Genomic DNA, 12,937 nt, shown 5'->3' on the forward strand with positions numbered 1-12,937 from the left:
GAGCAAGGTTTGTAAGCACAGCAGAGTCACTCGTTTGGGCTGTGTCTGGCATTGTCTTGGAGAGACTCACTGTCATTCTACAAGTCCACAAGAAACAAGTGAAAAATGCAACTCTGCACTCGACACACACATACACAGAGTGTTGCTGGAGAAATAAGAGTGGATGTTAGATGCTGGTCAATGGGAATAACCAAGAATGCCGAATCTGAGTTTCTCCTGCATGACTGAGAACAGTTGCCTTGGGCTGGACACTGCGTTTCAGTGACTGAGGGGCAGTGGTGCTGGGAGAGCCATGGGCAGGCGAGGAGGAGCTTGTGGAGTCAGTACTGAAAGAGGATGACCTGGGGGAGAAACAAGAACCGGGCGTTAGCTGCTTCCAGAGACAAGTGGCCCTCATAGCAGAAATGGGATCTCAGGAGGCAGCCAGGCAGGACGCATCCAGCTGAAGCAGGGCAGCCACCATTCCTGGGGGACGAGCTCTTTCTGAGCCACTTTTGTCCCCAGTCCTGCTCCTAGAACAGAGCCTGCAGGGAACGCAGGTTTCTGGAATTTACCATGGAAGGAATTGTTTGGAAAAGGAATTTGGAAGGCAGCTCTGTGCCCTGAGAACCCAGTCCTGCAACATCTGCAAGCAAGCAATAGCATTTAAGACACAGGAGCTAGCTGCTGCTGTGGAGTTTCTTTGAATGACAGCATCAGAACTAGACATTTCTGAAAACTCCCCGGTTTCTGTGGTGATAAAGTCATGATAAAATGAGAGCACTTTGACCAAGCAGTAACCTTGCTGTGCCCCTGCCTCTGCTTGTCAAAACAGAGCTCAATAATCTTTGGTTGCTGCGCTGAATAGAGAAAGTGATGCTGAGAACTTCTAAAAGATGAAAGCTAAAATGAGTTAGAGCTGCCAAAAGCTCAGCATTTCCTCAAAATGAAACCCCTTAAATTGGGATCTCAAGCATGTATACGCCAGTTCAGAAGCCTTACCCCCACATGAGCACTATGTTAGAATGGACAGTTGCTGAGGGACTCAACAGCGAAATATCAATATGCAATATTGTTTCTTAGCCAGACGTTGTGAAATAACATTCCGATTCATGATACGGTAACAGCCAGTTGTTATTTTTTGAGCAATTCTGGAATTCCCAAGAAATGAACCTTTCCTGTTAACTCATGGAAAGCTGTGCAGACCGAGCGCTGGCAGCGAGGTGGCAGAGCTGGGGAAAGGGAGAACTGGGCATAGAGGAGCTCAAGCAGGAGGTTACAAGACCCCAGAGCATCCCAGCACAGCACAACACCACGGGGCATTCAGTGCAGAACACACTGTTGCCATTTACCAACAGTCATTCTAAGGCCATCAAAATGAAGGAAACACAGCCAAGAGACGGCGGCTGCCAGATCACAGAGTGCTGCTGACAGGAGCAGGCGATGGCACTGACATTACACAAAAACGATTGCTACAGGAGGATGCCGGCCCCAAACCGGCAGCGAGGACCAGAATTACCTTCTCACCCCTATTTGATAGCGGTCCTTCCATGTCTGCTTTGAGGTGCACTGGTGGAGCCGTGTAGGGAAGTCTACAGTGCACTTGTCCACACTGTACCTGACCTGTGAAGGAGAAGGAGAAAGGCCTCAGCCCCGTGCCCACAGCCAGCCCCACAGTGCGGCCTGACCAGGGGCACTCCGAGGGGACACCGCCAGGCTGGGGCTCACCAGGGCCCTGTTCCACTTGGGGGGATGTGAGGGCAAGGAGAAGCTCTGTGGGCTCACAGAGCCCAGGTGCTCCTTCCTGCTCACCCTTCTGCTGTGACACCCCTTGCAGGCGGTCCGTCATACAGAATCACAGAATGACCCGGGTTGGAAGGGACCTCAAGGATCATGTAGTTCCAACCCCCCTGCCTGTCATGGCCTGCAGGTGTGAAACACCCGGCCTGTGAGCGGGCTGCTTGCCACAGCAGAGCCCAGAAAGGTGGTAACACCAAGGAGAGGAGCTTTGTGGGGCCAAGCTGCACCCCCCACCCTCGGCCCCACACTCACTCTCAATGTATCCATGCAGCGTCACCATGCGGGCCCTCTCCGGGCTGCTGAAGGGCGAGTAGTGGATGTCCTCAGTGAGGGAGGAGGGGATGCGGGGCGGGGGGGGCCCCGAGGGCGGCACCGTGTGCTGGGGAGTGTGTTTTTTATGGCGGGCTCGGCAGTTTTGGAACCAAACCTGCAACGAAAGCAGCAAACACTGAGCGAGGAGGGCAGCGGGCTGAGCTGTGCTCATCACAGGGACACATCACCTCCCACAGGACCCATCACCTCTCACACACAGTCCCACCACAGCCGCCTCTGCAGAGTCTCAAAAGGAACCGTGTGTGGAAATGCCCACACAAATACCACGACAGCATCCGCTGGTCCCACAGCGTTTCATTACAGCTGAGAAATGCTGGTGCTGCAGGAGACAGCCCTGCTCCGTCCCACCGGCAGCCACAACTGTGTCTTAATTAAAGCAATGCTTGGGAGATTACACCCTAGAACTAAAACACGAGTGGAGGTTTTTCCATGCTAGTGCGGTGTTTTCTTTCTTATGTTTTAATTTCTGAAGGAAAACTGGGAGTGAAATCCTTCCACGAGTCACAGCACGGAGCAGTGCCCCGAGGCCACGCAACGGCCACAGCAAGGAAACAGCCACAAGCATTTGACAAATCGCTTCCTGCTCAAAGCACCTTCACAAAACAGCCCATAAAGAGTCGCCCTGCACGTGGGCTACTTGATCCCTTGCTGAATGAAGAGTCTCAATAACTGAGGCCTGAGCCAGGTTTTTACATGTTAGAAACTTAAATGTGTCTTTGGTAAAATAACTCTGGATGGTGCCCACACTTTGCCTTCATCCCCATATCCCACACCTGTATCCCATACCCTGCATCCCACACTGTGTCCCACACTGCATCCCACACGCTGCATCCCACACTGTGTCCCACACTCTGCATCCCACACGCTGCATCCCACACACTGCATCTCACACTGCATCTCACACTGCATCCCACACACTGCATCCCACACACTGCATCCCACACACTGCATCCCACACTTTGCATCCCACACTCTGCATCCCACACAATGCATCCCACACTCTGCATCCCACACAATGCATCCCACACTCTGCATCCCACACAATGCATCCCACACTCTGCATCCCACACTCTGCATCCCACACACTGCATCCTGCATGCTCGCCCACAGCCACCCCTCACCTGAATGACTCTCCGACTCAGCCCAGTCATGTCTGCGAGTTTCTGAAGCGTTTGTGCATCGGGGTTGTTGTCCTGAGCAAACTGTGCCTGCATGACCTGATGGGCAGCAAGGAGAGGGGTCAGGTTGCCACTGACATTGCAGCCCCTCCTGCCCCCAGCCCAGCCCCGCTACCTGCAGCTGCTCGGCAGTGAAGGAGGTGCGGGCCCTTTTGGCTGGCTTTGGCTGGCTGTCCTGCTCTGAGGGCACGGCCCCCTCCAGTGTGATCCCATTGCCTGTGAAAGAGAAGCCCATTGAGGTCAGTGCAAGGAGCTGAACAGCAGCCGTGTGCTTCAACCATCCCTCAGGGCACACAGCAGTGCTGTCCTGGAGCTACACAGGACCACTGAGCATCTCCGTCACCAAGTGGTAATGCTGACCCTGATGAGTTTAAAGTTGAGTATAGAAAAGCAGCCATGTTGTGGAAGATGTGAAGATGTAGGGAATTATGGATGGGGAAAGGGCAGTGGGAAGATGGATTTTGAGGTCAGTAAAGTACCGACATTCTGTCAGCCCCACCTCATAGTCACCACTTGGTTGCATCCCTCAGCAAGCGGCCCACAGGAGCCCTGCCTGCTGCTGGGCACACCAGAACCCACACCATGCCTCATCCCCATTGCCTCCATTACCTGTCTCATTTCAACAAGCTCCTTCCTCTTTTCCCTGGCCCCAAATCTCCCTCACCTCCTCCTGCACCCTGAGGCAGCAACAGAAGATCCCCTTCCCTACGGCACCACTCTGCATAGTACCACTGCCCAGGGCAGCAGCTGTTCTGCAGGAAGGTGTGCTAAGGTAAGTCTGTCTGTGCACACACAGCCATGGAGCCACTGGGGGAGAGGCCACGGCCAGGGCCAGGGCCCCCACCCCACACTGGGGTCTGCAGTGAAGCCCATGCACTGCCCAGAGGAGTGATGGATGAGGGAGGGTGCATGCACAGGGCTGGCGCTCGCCCCGCTCCCAGGATGCGCCTGCACACCACGGTGTTTGCTCTGCAAGCTGGACAGGGCTGTGATTGTCTTGGCTGGAGTTGAAGGACTTTCTCATATAGTTTGACTTGTTCTTTTAGGATGATGAATGGGACTCTGACTTCAGCAACATCTGTTTATTTTTCTTGTGTGTAAAACCTCATGTGCAGGAGAAATTGCTGGGTAATTACTGGAGGGGGAAAAACGCGTGGCCCTTTAACTCTGCAGCAGAATCCCCAGAGCCTTCCCATCCCCTCCTCCAGCCGAGGGGCACAGGGAGGTGGGCACCTGCCTGGGGACACTCAGCCCCTGTCCTGGCACCACCATGGCCCCTCCTGCAACACAAACCCCAGCCCTTGGGCAGGACCAGGGCACCGCAGGATCCTGCAGACAGACCCAGCCACAGCCACAGCTGCAGCCCCACAGCCCCACACTCCTCCCAGACCCACGGCCTCTCCTTCCATGCCCTGTGCCTTCACACCAGCCAGCCACTGCAGCCTCCCAGCCCAAGAGGGCACAGCGTTTCCATCCTCTTACCCAAAAGCTGTAAACAGAAACACTGATTATTTTCACGTCAGGTTGTTAATTGCTTCCACATGCTGCACAGGCTGGGACGTGGCATTGGCCTCCACACACCCGTGAAGCACTACTGAGTGGTACACAGGCAGGAGCTGCACTCCCAGTGCCAGAGGGTCCCTGGACACTTCCCTCGGCGTCTCTGCAGCTGCACAGTATCTCTCTGGGCAGTGTCCCTACAATACAGCCGAGCACCAGAGAGTCAGGCAGGATCTCTACAGCCCCGCTCCTCGCCTCACTGCACAGCCAGCCACAGCCTGAGAATGTGGGGCAGGTTCCGCTCTGGCCCAGCCCAGTGATAACATGATATGGCACGGCCTCACAAACTCTCCAAAGCCACTTTGTTCTGAGCACCCACTCAGCCGCTGCCCCGCAGCCATGACACCACATGACCTCATGGCACCGGCGGCAGTGGGATGCAGTTGGGAACATGAAGGCCACTTGCAGCACATCCCTGGGCGGGCAGGGCTGGTGGAAAATGATGGGAAGGGTTTGTCCACCCGCCAGGTTTCCCACCTTCTAGATTTATGACTCACAGCCTCCAAATCCCCACGGCTTTCTGACCCGCCACACGTGACAGTGAGGCACAGCGGTGTGATGGAAGCAGGGTTACAGCTGTGCTCAGCAATGCCCTCAGCACACGCTCTGCCGCAGGACCCATGCATGCCCAGCACAGGAGCAGCTGCTCTGCAGGCACCATCCTGCTCTCTGTGCATGGAAACAGCCCTGGCCCCTTGCCATGGGCAGCGATATCCCCACGCAGTACCTGGACCAAGGGCTGCGTTGTGGCCACGTACCATTTTCTGCTGCTCGCTTGAGGTTCTCTATCATGGTGTCATAGTGGATCCGGCACAGCACCTTCTCCTCTACCAAGCCGAACTCCTCACCCGTGGAGAGCTGCCTCTTGCAGGAGAAGCAGGCGAAGCAGGCCAGGTGGTAGGCATTGCCGCGCGCCCGCCGCACCCAATCACTGGCGTAGATCTGGCGGCCGCAGCGGGCGCACTTGGTACCAAAGCGGCTGTGGGAGGAGAGGACACAGCATGAGGGTGGGCAGCAGGCTCTGAGCCCCCCGAACCCCACAAGCCCACAAGCAGAAAAGGCGGCAGTGAGACCGCCCCGGAGCTGCTACCAGGCAGGGACCTCCAGCACAGGGCACAGCCGAGGGCTGAGCTGTGTGAGCAAGAGCTGAGGTCACGCAGTGCAGTGAATCAGCCTCCAAGTTCACGGGCTTTTTATTTTGATAACAGGCAGTGTGACACTCAGATGGAAATTCTGCTACAGCCGTTTTTCCCCTATTGCAATAAATCAAAACATGTGTTTTCTCCTAACACGTACAGACGTATGCATCTGCTCTTTCCTCCTACAAGGAGGTCTCCTTGCAGTGAGAAGATGATGATTGTGCTCGGGTTTATTTATGCTGGGAAGTACTGCAGTGGCATGAGGAGGTACCGATGCCGCCCCATCCCCGCACACTGGCGGCTGCACCTCAGCACCTCGGCACCGCGCTGCTGGCAGCTCCCCGGGCACAGCCACCCTCAGCCTCCGCTAATGCAGGTGGGAGCTCACATTCGAGTTTTATTATTGTTAAAATAAATAAACACACCAAGCAGCAAGCAGTGGGGAGAGGCGAGCATCTCCTCCAGCACGGCAGAGCTGATGCTGGCCCTGACACAACCCTGATCTCAGCCACTGCGTGTCCCGCACATCCCAGCACGTCTGCGGCACCACAGGGCTCACGTGAGACCCCACAGCACTCACCATCCTGGCTCTGGAAGCCACAGGCACTGCTGCCATCCTCAGCCCCAAAAGCTCAAGTATTCCCTTCCACCAAAGGCTGAGAACACTGAGGAGAGCACACTGAGTGCTGCAATACCACGAGGCTGCCAACACGGGCACAGCCACTGCAGCTCCAGGCATAATGTGCCGGCACACCGCAACATGCAGCACAACGTGCAGCACACTGCATCCCCCAGCACACCTTAATCCCCAGCACACCACGACCTCGAGCACACCATGACCCCCGGCACACTGACATGCAGCACACCACAACCAGCAGGAGCACAGCTGTGCCATCCCACTGCCCCACATGCAGCACATGGGCCTGGGGAGATGCTGCCAGGCCGTCCTGCACTGCAGTTGGTAACCACCGAACGACTGGGGAGGAAGAGAAAGATTTAAATGTTTCAGCCTGACCATCAGTGACCAAAACAACAAAAAAAACCAACCCCAAAACCTGAACCAACAAAAAAAAGCAGCTAAAAGAGGACGTTTCTGAGCTGAAATTATACAGAGACTTAGCTGAGAGACTTCGCTAATTTACTTCAGATGGGAACATTGTAAACTGACTTTGTGCCAGCTCGTTTATATAAACGCACAAACAAAAGAACTGTATTAATTTTTTATTTAGAAGTAGAAATCGTTCCTGTAAGTCGAATTACTTTGAACAATGCGCTATATAAACAGCCGTATTTGCTGAACGCTCTCAGACGAGGGGGCAGGCTCAGAGGAACTAATAACACGTGGTAGTCGCCTCTCCCCACTTCCATCACTCCCTGCTCTGAGGGGGCAATGCAGTGTGCTGGGACGGGCACGGCCCCGTGCTGCTACTGGAGAGGGTGGCTCAGAAATGAGACCGACTGCAGCCCCTGCACTGCACCGAGCTGCTTCTGATGCTGGGCAGTGAGAGCCCAGTGAGCCCTATGCACTTGGCAGCCACAGGGCAAAGGGGGTGGTCCGTGGGGCTCCTGCTGCCTGCCTAGCAGTGAGGGGACAAGAACGAGGCCAAGGACAGAGCCACGCTGCAGCAGGATGCAGCTCAACCGGTATCCTTGATGGCAAAGCTTGTCTTCACAGACCAGCCCAGGCACTGCCACCAACTCTGGCCCCATGCAGAGTTTGGGGCTGGGTGAGCAGACACTGCCAGCTCTCTGTGATGGGAGACAGAAAGCAGCACCAGCATTTCCAGGGAGGAGTCATCCCACCCCACCACCTTGGGGAGGTTGCAGTGCCTGGGGCACAGGAAGGCACCTGGTGCTGCAGCACCGAGCTCTGGCACCCACTGCTGCCCACAAGGTCAAGGTGAGGGCCACCCAGGCCCCAAACGTCCTCATCCCCTCCTGGTGAGCTCCATAAGAAGACTCTAATGCAGCCCCAGCAACAGCAGCAGCTCTGAGATCACACTGAGCAGTGCAGAAAACCAAAGCGAGCCCATCTCCATGCTGTGCCCAGGCTGGAGCATCACCCTGCAGCACAGAGGAGAGGGATGGCAGAGACACCTGCGGGCCCCGTGCTGTTCCAGCCCACAGGGATGCACACTGGGGCTGCTGTCCATGCATGCTCTCTGTGCCCTGGGCAGCCCAGCGTGGTGCAGCATCCCAGGGTCACACCAGGACCACATGGGGACCCGGCTCTCTGCAGCCGTGGGGGTTTGGCCGCAAGCAGCCCTCGCATCGCCTGGGAACACAGTGTTCCTCCGATGGAGCTCCACGAGCTCCAGTTTTAATTTGGTTCTTCTCAGAGCACTGGAGCCCTGGATGCCAAATGTAATTATTTGACAAGACACAGGAAACAGCAACGCTTGCTCAAAAATGCACGGGGCCGTCGAGCTGCCGCAGCGCCAACACTTACACAGCCTCACACGTGCAGGGAAGGGCCGGGGGCAGGAGGGGGCACGGGGCAATGCCCGCTGGTGGCCCTGTGCTGTCCCCCGGCAGTGGCACCGGGCAGCGATCCCCACACAGCTGCATCCACCCCGGGAGCTGGCAGCGGGGCTGCCTGCTCTGCTATTAAAAAACATGCTTCATACGCAGCAATAGAAAGATAAAAAGGAAGACAGGCAAAAAGAAAGAAGAACAAAAATAAAACAAAATAATAATCGTCAGGAAAAGTCTAAAGAGTCAGATTTGCGCTTTGCCAAGCACTGCGTCCCCTGCTATCCCGGGATCTGCAGGGCAGTCCTGAGAAGATCGGCGCCGGCTTGGAGAGGAACCCGGCTGGGGTTCGTCCGAAGCTGCAGCCACTCCTCCAGCGGCCCCGACCCGAGACCTCCGCAATGCGGCTCCCGATCGCGGTGCTGCTGGAGCCCGACCCGCCAGCTCCGGGAACCGACGGCGGCGGCAGCGCGGATCGGCCCCGCTCCGTCCGGCCCCGCGCCGCATCGTTTCACGCACACACACACACAAAAAAGAAAACCGAAATCTTTTTGTGCTAAAGCCAAAGGCGGGGCGCGGGTACGGAGTCCCCCCATTGGCACTGGGGCCGCAGTGTCCCCCACCTCCGCGCTCCGCTCCGGCCCCGAGCTGCGCACCGCCGTTCCCGGCACAGCCGGTTCTCTGGGGGCAGATCTCGTTCCTCGCGTTCGCCCAAAGACAATTTCGAGATTCGGTTCGCTGCTTTAAAGCCGTCTTTGAAAAGGTCCGTCCTTTCAAAATATTAATGAAATCAAAACGATTATTAATTAACGGAAAACGCTGAAAGCGCTCCGAAGCAGCGAATCGGCACCTCACAGTTTCCCGAACGTCCGTGGGTGCGGAGGGGAAACCAGCGGACATCGGAGCCGGCGGTGCGCACCCGACGGCGGCACCGGGACGGGCGGGCACGGGACAGCCACACCGTAAATAATAATAACAATAAGAACAGCAATAGCAATAATAACAACAATAGCAAAAACAAATAGTAATTTTTAACAAGGCATTGCGGATCTCAGCTGTTCACTCCCTCGCAACGCGGCCGCCACCCGCTCCGTCCCGCAGCGCAGCCCCGCAGGGCTGAGCATCTCCTGCTCGCGGCTCTCCCTTCTTCCCGACATTCCCGCACCGCGCCGGAACGGGGAGAGCCGGCGCTGAGGGCTGTGGGGCGAATGGAGCCCCAGCGAAGAGTTCGGGATTCCTCCACCTCTCGCGCCTCAGTTTCTGGGAGAACGCGTGCTGTGAGGTTATCACCCAGAGGCGATCACCGGGCCGCGGCCCGACTGCGGGACGCCGAACGCGGGGCTGCGGCTCCGAACGCCGGGATGGGTCCCTGCCCGGCTGTTCCCGGCCCAGCCGCACACCCGCCCGAGGGCTCCGCGGGGCCGGGAACTGTTTCGGTTCCGTACCGCTATGACACCAACGACACTTCGGCTTTTTTTGGCGCTAGCCGGCATAAAAAGGGTTTCAGAAACCACTCAGCCCCGCAGACGGCCGGGGACGCTTCTAAAAGCCGGGACGTACCGTCCAGGACAATGCCCCGCACCGCGGTCCCGCACCGCAGCGGGAGGCGGGGAAGGATCCCCGGGCGGGGCCGCGGCCGCCCCCGACCCCGTTCTTCCCGCAGCCCCGCGCCGCCCCGAGCAGCAGCTCTGCGGTCCCGCAGCTTTGCGGCCGTTTCCCGCAGGCACCGGCCAGGGACGCCGAGCACCCCCCGGCCCGGCTCCTACCTGAAGTAGTCCATCTTGCAGAAGATCTCCTTGTTCTTGATGTAGCAGCTGTGCTGCTGCCGCAGCGAGGTGCGACACACGGAGCACTCGAGGCAGCGGACGTGCCAGATGAGGTTGTTCACCTGCGGCGGAGCGGACAGAGGCTGAGACCCGGGGCCGCCCGCGGCCGCCCCGCCGCCCCCGCCGCCCCGCGCTCACCTTCAGCAGGTACCGGTCGAGGATCTCCAGCCCGCAGCTGGAGCACACGTTCTTGCCGGCCGACGGCGTGGAGGAAGAGGAGGAGGACGGCGGGGAGCAGACGGACGGCGTGGACGGGGTGCTGGGCGCCGAGCGGGCGTCCTCCTTCTCCAGGGCTGCGGGCAGCGGCTCCCCGTCGGGCTGCGACTGCGGGCACAGCCGCGCGGGTATCCGTCAGCCGCGGCCCCAACGCGATCCCCGCCGCGTCCCGGCCCCGCACCCCACAACCCGCACCGCTTACCATGGCGCGGCCGTGCGGGTCGAGGCAGCGGGCGGTCGCTTTGGGCAGCGGCTCCGGCGGCATCACCTTGCGGGAGAGAGCGGGAGAGGGCGGCTGCGGCTCCATGCGCCGGGAGAGCGCGGGGCACCCTATATAAACCGCCTCAAAACAATAAATAAGAACTTTCTAGTGGCCATTTAAATCCTTTGCAACAAAAGCTGCGTCTCTTTAATGAAGCAATTTGAATGTGGATTGAATTCTCTCCCTGCCTGCACTTAACCCGGGCCTCTTGAAGTAATCGCTCGGTTCCCATGCGAGCCAAAGCGCTGAAAAAACCCCACAAACTACCTGCAATTAGAAATTGCCGTAAATGCCCGAGATAAGAGGTACCCAGAGTGTCAATTCCGGCTGTCAATCAGGGAATCCATCAGGCCACCCAAAGAATTGCAAATTTGATTTTTTTAATGGTAGTAATTAAAAATCGAAATTCTTCCCCCTCTCCCTCCGCCGAGCGCGAAACGCCCCAGAAAGCGCCGGGATGCGAAATCCTCCCCTTCGGCGCGGGAGGCGGCGAGCGGCCCCCCGGCCCCGGCCCGGCCCGCACCGCCCCGCGCGGCCCCGCGCCCGGCCCCGACGGCGCTCACCTTGCCCGCCTCGGTGCCGGCCGGGGCGCGGCGGCCGGGGCCCCAGGGCTGCCCGCCCTCATGGCTCCGGAGCATGGGGCGGGCGCGCCCCGCTCCGCCCGCCGCCGCCGCTGCCGCCGCGCTCCGTGCCCGCGGGCGGCGCGTCCCGGGGCCGCGGCAGGAAGGGCGGGGAGCCGCGCCGGCCCCGCTCCCCCGCCGGGGGCGGCCGCGGGCCGGGCAGGAAGCGGCGCCCCCCCGCCGCGCCCCGGGGGCAGCCCGCCCCGCCGGGCCCCGCTACCTGCGGCGGCAGCGGCACCGCCCGCGGGCGCGGCGGAGGGGCGGGGGCCCGGTGCCCCCTCCCGGCCCCGACGGAGCGCACGGACGGGGCCCGAGCTCGGGCGAGCGCCGCCGGGCGCGGCCCCGGGAGCACCGCGCGGATCCCGGAGCCCGGCGGGGCCCGGGGATCGCACCCACCGCCGCGGTGTCGCGCCGCCCGCCGCTGCCCGGGCTTCATTAGTAACCTGATAATTCCCCGGCAAAAGCCCCAGCAGCGGTTCCACCATGAAGTAATTGTAGGACGGTAACGTGAGCTGATGGCGGCCGGGGATGGATCCTCGCGGTTATTGATTCTGACAGCTAAATTGTTAACCGAGGGGGAAATCAGATGAAAGTCATTTCAGAATAAATACGAGACGTTGGGTTGGAACACTGAGGTTCTAAGAAAGCCCGAGCGGAGCCCCGGAAAGCCGAGCCGAGGCCTGGCAACGTCCGCGGCACGGCGGCACAATGCCCCCACCCCACCGCGCGGCTCTGATCGCTCCCGCAGCTCCACCGGGAACGCCGGCGGCCGTCCGCGCTCCGAGAACCGCTCCGGTGTGCGATGGGCGCAGCGCGGCCCGGCTCGTGCCGCCCGTCGGAGCGGCGGAGGCTGCGGTGCGGGTTACTCCGCGGTGCGGGTTACTCCGCTGCCCGCATCAGGGCCCCGTCCGAGCGCTGCTCGGGGAAAGGCCTGACTGCCCGGCACGCGCTCCCTGCCACCAACGCAGGGCACGGACGGAGCAGCTGCATCCGTGAGCGACCGAACCGCGTGGAAACGTTCCCTCGGGTGAAGGAACGGCTTCGTGTCAGCCCTGAGCGATGGGGCAGGAAAAGTGAAATAGCGAGGAACGAGCTGCACGACAGGCACGGTGAGCGTCTCCCTCGGTTCCTCACTTTGCTGGGAACAGAGTGAAAGCAAAGAAACCCAGACGGGACGGGACGGAGGTGCGGCAGGTCCAGCCCCGGCAGCCTCGAGCCCCGCTCTGCCCTGCGATGCCTCCGGGTGCTTCTCGGAGCGATGTTAAGATGGCTGATAGAGCCCGAGCGTCGATGTACAGAAGCGTCACGGTACATTTACCTGCTCCCGCACGCAGAGTCCGGCACAGCCCGGCTCGGCTCTGCTGCCGTGGCATTCCCAGGCAGCACATGCAGTGGGCGCGCTGCCCGAGCAGGCAGCAGACACGGCCCTGCAGTTGTGCTCCCCCAGGTCTGCTGCAGCCCGGCGGCACACAACGCACTTCTGTTACCGATGGGGCAGTGCAAGAAAAAAAACCTGACTGCAGCTATTGTACACAGAGTGGTATCAGTGCGC

The 12,937-nt window shown here is 59.5% G+C and overlaps 1 protein-coding gene across 4 annotated transcripts; it reads right to left on the reverse strand.

The window, feature by feature from the left end:
* Positions 1-206: 206 nt before the first annotated feature.
* LHX6 (LIM homeobox 6) lies at positions 207-12,827 on the reverse strand. 4 transcript variants are annotated; one of them, XM_072352493.1, is made up of 10 exons: positions 12,704-12,827; positions 10,706-10,771; positions 10,426-10,611; positions 10,228-10,349; positions 5,609-5,829; positions 3,406-3,506; positions 3,234-3,329; positions 2,032-2,206; positions 1,499-1,602; positions 207-341 (listed from the first exon to the last, which is right to left on the reverse strand). In XM_072352493.1, the coding sequence occupies exons 2-10, from the start codon at positions 10,766-10,768 to the stop codon at positions 321-323; spliced, it is 1,089 nt and encodes a 362-aa protein (XP_072208594.1). In that variant the 5' UTR covers positions 10,769-10,771; positions 12,704-12,827; the 3' UTR covers positions 207-320. The 4 variants fall into 4 exon arrangements, with proteins under 4 accessions (XP_072208594.1, XP_072208593.1, XP_072208591.1 ...); XM_072352492.1 differs by lacking the exon at positions 12,704-12,827 and adding an exon at positions 11,329-11,431 and having other exon boundaries at positions 10,706-10,833; XM_072352490.1 differs by lacking the exon at positions 12,704-12,827 and adding an exon at positions 11,329-11,409.
* Positions 12,828-12,937: the final 110 nt, after the last annotated feature.

The sequence above is a fragment of the Excalfactoria chinensis genome, chromosome 18 (genome assembly GCF_039878825.1).
Source record: "Excalfactoria chinensis isolate bCotChi1 chromosome 18, bCotChi1.hap2, whole genome shotgun sequence".
NCBI classification, from domain to species: Eukaryota; Metazoa; Chordata; class Aves; order Galliformes; family Phasianidae; genus Excalfactoria; species Excalfactoria chinensis.

What these genes read in the sequence shown, in the direction of transcription:
- LHX6 (XM_072352489.1), bottom strand. Translation starts at nt 11,403, where the DNA reads ATGCTCCGGAGCCATGAGGGCGGGCAGCCCTGGGGCCCCGGCCGCCGC. An exon ending in ACCCGCACGGCCGCGCCATG is followed by an intron (nt 10,612 to 10,705) that starts GTAAGCGGTGCG and finishes CTGTGCCCGCAG; the next exon opens with TCGCAGCCCGACGGGGAGCC. An exon ending in TATCAAATAGGGGTGAGAAG is followed by an intron (nt 342 to 1,498) that starts GTAATTCTGGTC and finishes TTTCTCCCCCAG; the next exon opens with GTCATCCTCTTTCAGTACTG.